General features: G+C 50.2%; 1 protein-coding gene across 1 annotated transcript; it reads left to right on the top strand.

The window, feature by feature from the left end:
• The first annotated feature begins 733 nt into the window (after positions 1-733).
• On the top strand, positions 734-7237 carry fam167b (family with sequence similarity 167 member B). The gene is made up of 2 exons (XM_072246819.1): positions 734-1079; positions 5626-7237. Exons 1-2 carry the CDS (start codon positions 786-788, stop codon positions 5887-5889), a joined length of 558 nt encoding a protein of 185 aa, XP_072102920.1. The 5' UTR covers positions 734-785; the 3' UTR covers positions 5890-7237.
• Positions 7238-7902: the final 665 nt, after the last annotated feature.

Here is a 7902-nt window from a genome sequence, read left to right as displayed (position 1 = left end):
AGAGAGAGACAGAGGGGAAGGGAGGAGGCAGAGTGGGATGGGAGAAGGATTAGGGGAGGGTGAGAGGAAGAGGAGGAGAAAGAGGGAGAGATGGAGAGGGACAGGAACGGGAGAGGGAGAGAGGGGAGGGGTAGAGAGGGAGGGGAGGAGTGGGGAGAGAGAGGAAAAGAGGGATGCAGAGAGGGGAAGGGAGAGGGAAGGAAGAGGGAGGGGAGAGGGGAGAGGGGGAGGGGAGGGAGAGGGAGGGAAGAGGAGGAGGGGAGAGGCAGAGAGGGAGAGGGAGGGGAAGGAGAGGGAGGGAGAGGGAGGGGTGAGGTAGAGAGGGAGAGGGGAGAAAGAGGGAGGGGGAGGGAGAGGCAGAGAGGGAGAGGGAGAGAGGGAGAGGATGGAATTGATCTTGGATTCATGGACTTTTCGGAAAGCTGATGGCGGTGGGAAAGAAGCAGTTCACAACAGGTTGCGCGTCTTCAGGCTCCTTGATGTTAGTAATGAGGGGAGAGCATCGTCCCGATCCTTTCGCGGGACCTGAGCAAAGATGGTGAAGAGAAAGTTTTAAGAATCAGAGGAGAGGCTGATTAGACAGTATTTCATATTTTCCCCAGTGACAGTGTTTGTTTTTTGAACATCTTTGCGATTCCATTGACAACGGGCTCTGGTGCAGTGCGCAAAGCTCGGGCGCGGTCCCTTTAAGGTGAATGGGCGGCTCTGTTAATGGTTGGTGAGTATTAAAGTGCGGGCTGCCCGCTGCTGTCTCGGCACTGTGGTGGAGCAGCGGCGGGGCCATCATGTCCCTGGCACAGGAGGACGCCGACTCCGACGATGACCTCCGGCAAGTGAAGGCGCTGACCCAGAAGCTGAAACTCCAGACCCGGCGGCCGTCCTTCGCCGAGTGGAAGGAGAAGCTGCAGGTTCAGCCCTGGAAGGGCAGCGGCGAGTCTGATCACCAGCCGGGAGCTGGAGGTGGGAGCAGTGTCCTATCCCCCGGGCAGAAAGCCGGCGCCAGGATCGACATCTCCCTCCACACCATCTGCGGCTTCGCCAACATTGCCGAGGCCGTGGGCTGGGTGAGGGCAGAGCTCGTAAGTACAGGGAACTTTGGGAAAATGACAGCGACTAACTCCGTATCAGTTTTATTATCACTGACTTGACATAAAATTCGTTAACACAAAATACTCTGCAGATGCTGGGGTCAAAGCAACACTCACAACCCGCAGGAGACCTGCTCAGTTCCTCCAGCGTGTTGTGAGTCTTACATAAAAGTCGTTCCTTTTCTGGCATCGGTAGAATGTAAAACAAAAAAAAAAACACTCTTAGTTACTACAATAACGTGCAAACCAAAAGAATTGCGAAGTTGTGTTTATGAGCTCACGGACCATTCAGACAGATGGAGAGAACCGGTTCTTAAAATGTTCATATTGTGTAGCCTCCCTACATCCCAGGACATCTTCAAAAGGCGATGCCTCAGAAAAGGCAACATCCGTCATTAAGGACCCCCACTACCCAGGAGATGCCCTCTTCTCATCATTACTACCCTCAGGGAGGAGGTACAGGAGCCTGAAGACCCCTCTTCTCATTACTACCATCAGGGAGGAGGGACAGGAGCCTGAAGATTCAGGAATATCTTCCCCTCTGCCATCCGATTTCTGAATGGGCATTGAACTCACGTACACTACCTCATACTTTTGCTCTGTCTTCGCACTACTTGTATAAATAGATAAATAGTTAAATTAAATAATTTACAGCAATTTAAGTGTTAAACTGTACTGCTGCCGCAAGACGACACACTTCACGACATATGTCAGTGATACTGAACCTGATTCCTACTCTGAAGAAGTTGGAGTGAGTTTTGTCGGACTTTTCGCGCTCGCTCCAGGTCTGTCCCTTTCCGCAAACTCCACGCTGGAACATCGGGAAGAAATGAGTGATCTAATCGGGATTCCACCCAGACCAAGCCCTGACATTTGCGAGCCCGGCTCTGACACAGGTGTTGGCTTTTGCCCGGGTCTGGTCTGAGACACTCGGGTTCACGGGCAGTCACTTGCACCGCTGTGGTCAGCAAAGGGTTTCAACTCTCCCTCGTGCACCCGGCGCTGTCGAGAGTGACTTAGGTGTGTAACTGGGGGGCTTTCGGAAGTCTCGGTACTTCCGAGGGTAGTTTGAGGACGGCGGGGGAGTTGCAGGTGTAAAGCACGGAGGGGCTCATGTCTGTGGGTTTCCAGCGGTTAATTCGCGTGGTGGTATGGTCCAAAACAAGGACAGCGTGACCACTTCCCCAGCAAGAATGCAATCACATTTCACAGGGCGTCATTAAGTCTGAGAGGTGTTAAAATAAATGCTCTTCTCGAACACCGGGACACAGAGATAACAACCCAGGGTCTCGGCCCGAAACGTCAACTCTTTATTCCTCTCCATGGATGCTGCGTGACCGGCTGAGTTCCTCCAGCGTTCTGTGTGTTACTCTGGATTTCAGCTATACCAGATTCTATGGTGTTAGCAGGTTTATCGTGTCTGTGTCGGACATTTTGTACATCTGCCTCCCAGACACCCGCCCGGCCGCGGGTTTACTTCCCATTTCCATCTCAATGGAAAGCCAGCTCAGACTCCCCATTCTAACTGAGAGCGATACGCGGCACAGTGATTATTCCAGGTATTTGATACTCGGTTCGCGACGGTCCGGCGTGAACCCACAAATCAAACCGGGTTGTCCTGATTTCCTACAGTAACTCAGTCTCCGTCTAAATCTTCCACCACAAACCCGTCTCTCAAACCCCTTCAGAGCGTTAACACCCCCATCCCCTCAGATTAATCTCTCTCAATCCGCGGTCGGATTAATATTAGGCACTCTCAGTCCGTGTGCGGCGCCCGGGAACATCGGCTTCACCGGGATACCCTTGTTCCCACCCCGCCTCCCCCTCTGCACACCTCCACCCCTCCGCCACCGTCCCCTGACACGCACCTCCATCCCTACTTCTCACTCAGCGGAAAGGCGCTCCCTCCCCCTGCCTGTCGGCGCTCCCTCCTTTTTCATCCTGTTCCTGCCCTCGGCTCACGTGGGGTGCTGGACATTTGAGGCAAAACTCTGGAAATTCTCAGCAAATCGGATAGTACCGGTGGAGAGAGACACCGGGAGAATGTTTAGCAACCCCCCCCATCCCCCTTATTGAGAAGTGCAGCGCAGTAACAGGCTCTTCGGCCCATCTAGTCCGTGCCGAACCATTTAATCTGCCAACTCCCACCGACCTGCACCAGGACCGTAGCCCTCCACACCCCTACCATCCATATATCTATCCAAACTTCTGTGAAATGCTGAAATCGACCGTGCATGCACCACGTGTGCTGGCCGCTCATTATCTTCACCGCCTCCTTGGAAACTCCCGGGGCGGGGGTGGGGGCAATAGCACCCATTTTGGAAACCACTACAAACGTTCTGGGGTCTAGAAGTAGCGTCTAGGAAAGTAGGGGCTCTGAGCAAGAATTTGTCGGCACAGCTGGGAGGAGGGAGGGGGAGGGGAGGGGCAGAGGAGCGGGTGGAAGGGAGAATGGTACGAGGGGTGGTGGAAGGGAAGGCGGGCGCAGTAGGGGAGATGTGGGACTTTAATGGGTTGAACGTTGACAGAAGCAACACCAATACTGCCGCAGAGTTTTACCTTGGTTGTTGGAAGAGGTGCGCATGAACTTGGTAAAAGGGTTGGGAACTCTGCGACAGGAAATAAATGCAGGAAACTCATAAACTGCCTTTGAAAGGCATGGGAAATGCAGATACTTCAGTTCACATCAGCGCAGTGAGCCTGAGAGACCCAAGCCAATGGACTGAGGGTGCCGACAGTGTGGGAGAGAGCCGGGGATCGAGTCGTTACCGATACATTCCCGGTTTGGGGAATTTCTGGAGATGAGGGTAAGGGCAGTGTGGGGTGAGGAACGCTACAACTGAGAATTAAGATGAAATACTGGGAAGACCTATAATTGTTACCTTGTGTGTGAGTTATATGTTCTCAGTTGTGGTCCCCGGTCTGGAGGAACACGGTTTCCTTTGGCAATATACATGTGCACATTTGAAGTGATAAACTTGAACCTGAGAGAACACGGATCAATCACACGTGTAGGCACACTGGTGGGACTACACACAGCTTCTGGAGGAGCTCAGTGGGTCAGGCAGCATCTGTGGCTGGGGGTGGTGGGGGGAGAATGGATAGTGGATGTTTCAGGTTGAGAGTCGTCATCTGCACTGGGGAGGGAAATGCTCTCTTTACAATGGGGCAGGGGAAGCGTACGTTTAAAGTCAGAATTTCTCAAGAGTTTGAGCAAAGAACAAGATAATGAATGAAATGACATGGTAGGTCAAATAGAAACAAATTAAATAGAACATGGAGTCACTATAGCACAGAAAAGGGCTGTTTAGCAGATCAAATCTGCACCCATATTTATCCATATTTAAAATCTAATGACTGACCGGGGCAATGTCATACAAAATCCCATGTACTTTCCGATGTTTGTCATCTTATTTACCTTGGTTATCACTAAGCTAACCTTAACTCTTTATCAGTTAGATGTTTACTCCCGTATACAATGATGTATGCCTCCCTATTCATTATTGATGTAGTGATGGTCTTTGCTCTGTTATTGGGACGGTGTTCCCACCGTGGGATCCCCATGGACTGTCACAACCAGTGGCCTACTTCCTGCAGTTTTGTCCCACTAACACTAGGCGGCGCTGAGTACTGATCCAATCCCAACTTGTGCAGGTCCAATGGCTCCATTGTTTTCAATGGAGAAGAATGGCTGGGAAGAGGAGAGGTAAGCTTCAGGATCGGTACACTTTTTGAAGGAATTGTCTTGATATATATACTTTTTGTATATAGTTTTTAACAAGTTTACTTTAATATATTGATTTTAACATGTTGCACTCTGTGTGTTTTGATAGTATATTTAATTTTTACTGGATTTTGATTATTTTTAAATGCTTGAAATTCATTTTGAATCGTGTTTGTTATCATTGACACATATCATCGAATTTGTGGTGCAAGGTTGTTGTTGTGACACCACTCAACCAGCTGATCTATTTTACTTCCGTATGTCTTATCACCATCTGAAATTCTGCCAACAATAATTGTGTCATCAGCAAATTTATAGATGGCATTTGAGCTGTGTTGAGCCATACAGTCGTGGGTGTAGAGAGAGTAGAGCAGTGGGTTAAGCACACAGCTTTGAGGTGCACCAAGGAGGTGGAGATCTTATTTACGATCTGCATTGACTGCGGTCTTCTGGTGAGGAAATCAAGGATCCAGTTGCAGAGAGAGGTACAGAGACCCAGAAAATTGCATCCACCACATGTAATGGCAGCTCGTTCCACACTCTCACCTTCCTCTGAAGTTTCCCCTTGTCTTCTCTTCAGGAGTTTCACTTTTCACTGTTAATGTGTGACCTTAAATGGATAAGTACATGGATGGGAGGGGTGTGGAGGTCTATGGTCCAGGTGCATGTCGATGGGACTAGTCAGTTTAAATGGTTTGGCATGGTCAAGATGGGCCAAAGAGCCTCCTTCTGTGCTGTAGCTTTCTCTGACTCTAATGAAATATAGCTGTTTAAATGTCTTGCTGACCCCTTTGCTTTGCCTTGCTCCCCCAGCGAGAGATGCAGTCACTGGACCAGCAGCTGGCGCGGAGGCTGATGAGTCTGCGGCGGGAGATTCACCGGCTGAAGGTGGAGCAGGTGTGCCACCAGCACAAGGAGATGCTGGACGATGTGACGTACGGACTGGAGGAGTGCGAGGAGCAGTCCGACCTGCTCTGTGACATTCCCCTCAAAGCGGCCTTCAGCCTCTCCACACCCCTCAAACACATCGGGGTGACAAAGATGAACATCAACTCTCGAAGGTTCTCACTCTCCTGAGCCAGTTCGTCAGAGAGACTCTCAACCGAAAGACCCGACAAATAGAATGTGGCTGAAGCCTTCTTGGTGAGGGTATCAACTGCTGCCTTGGGTCTGAGCTTCTCTACAATGTAGCTTCATGCTCCTGTGGTTCCAACCTCTCTTCGGTGTGCTTGAACAAGGTCACACACGGTGTGGGGCGAGTGCGTGTTCGTGGTGGCTGCTGATGTGGGTGGGATGTACCATCAGGGTATTGTTGATGGCGTTTTATGCCTCAGCACTGAGAGTTTGAGCAGGAAGGCAGTGATGTGTGGTGGTGGTAGTTAGAGTCATGGGGTGAGGGTATGGCAGCTAATTTTTTTTTAATGAAAGCAGCAGCGGTTAACAAAACACTCCACAGCACTGGCTGTAAGACCCGGGTTCAATTCCCACTGCTATCTGTAAGGAGTTTGTAGTTCTCCCCGTGACCACGTGGGTTTCCTCCAGGTGCTCCGGTTTCCTCCCACAGTCCAAAGATGTGCCATTCGGTGGGTAATTGGTCATTGTAAATTGTCCCGTAATTGGGCTAGGGTTAAATTAGGGGTTGCTGGGCAGCACAGTTCAAAGGGCAGAAGGGCCTGTTCCACTCTGTATCTCTAAATCAGCAACAAAGGCCCCATCAGTCAGGGTCAATCACAGATGTTGCACCCCAGCTGTCTAGACACACAAGCCAGGGCAGTACGAATCGGACAGCAAGCTGTTGCCAATGCAGCAGGCTCCCCCTCTCCACACAGCTGACGAACCCAAAGGAACGGCAGAGACTGATTACAGTTTGGCACCAGCAATGTTTCAGGAGTTGCCAGTTAGCATTGAGCTCAGTGTAGGACTGCCCAAGGGACTCCAACTCTGGATTTGTCCCTCGGTGGTGACTCCCAAAGCCTTTCCCATGAGTGGGTGCAGCCGCAAAGCAGCAGCGGTTCGAGAACAGAGTTTTCCTTCTCCCAGGTGAGCTGCCAACCACGGCTGATGAGCCCCATCTGCTGGAAGCCACTGGTTTTGAGGCACCAATAACCCTCCTTTGCCCCTTCTCCTGTCAGTAGAAACGGTTCCACTGGCCTTGGTAGCTAAGCCACAGGAGAAGGCCAGGAGCTAGACTTGGTTGTCAGAGGCTATTTGAGACCCACACCATTGGGGGCATTTATTAGGTAGTGGGAGCTTGTCGCCACTACCCTTGCCCAGCGAGAACAGCCTTAAGGATTCTTTAAATAAATAACAAATTTGGTAACACATGTGGGCTGGCCCGTACGATCCTTGCTGATTTGATTTGATGCAAACAATGCATTTCACTATCTTTTGATGTACCTGTGACAAATAAAGCTAATCTATAAAATCTAGTCTCTCTAACTGCCATTTCACACACAAAAGGCATCCTAACATAAACACAGGAAATTCGGAGAACATCTGGCAGGGTAGTCAGTACCTGTGGGACACAGTCAATGCTTCAGGGCAGTAAACTTCAGTCAGACTTTCTGAAGCAGCCCACACAAAATGCTTGGAACTTTAGCATCCCTGGCAGGCAGCATCTATGAAAAAGAGTAAACAGTCGATATTTCAGGCTGACACTCATCTTCAGGATCCAAGACTGAAAGAGTACCCCAAGCTGAAACATGGACCCTCTGTCATTGGTGGAGATAGAAGGGCAAATGTTGAACCAGCCTGCAAGCCAGTGGAGCTGGGGAAACTTTTTAAAAACTCAACACCGATCTAATGTAAGAAGTCTGTGTGAATTCATCGTTATGTAACGGCTGGCCAGAATGACAAACAGCACAGTTTGGATTGTCCAACTCCAGTGGTGAAGCAGGACCTTCTGATAAAGTGGACGTGCAGAGGATGTGTCACGTGTTGGGAATCTAAACCGGGGAACATCAGTAAACACAGATCAGTACAGAACGCAATACAGGCCCTTCAGCCCAAGATACTGTGCTGACCTTTTAACCAATACAGTACTGTGCAAAGGTCTTAGAGACATATATGTATATAGCTAGAGCGCCTCAG

The sequence above is a fragment of the Mobula birostris genome, chromosome 29 (assembly GCF_030028105.1).
Source record: "Mobula birostris isolate sMobBir1 chromosome 29, sMobBir1.hap1, whole genome shotgun sequence".
Classification (NCBI taxonomy): Eukaryota; Metazoa; Chordata; class Chondrichthyes; order Myliobatiformes; family Myliobatidae; genus Mobula; species Mobula birostris.
This window is presented reverse-complemented; position numbering and strand designations above follow the sequence as displayed.

What these genes read in the sequence shown, in the direction of transcription:
- fam167b (XM_072246819.1), top strand. Translation starts at nt 786, where the DNA reads ATGTCCCTGGCACAGGAGGACGCCGACTCCGACGATGACCTCCGGCAA. An exon ending in GCTGGGTGAGGGCAGAGCTC is followed by an intron (nt 1,080 to 5,625) that starts GTAAGTACAGGG and finishes TTGCTCCCCCAG; the next exon opens with CGAGAGATGCAGTCACTGGA.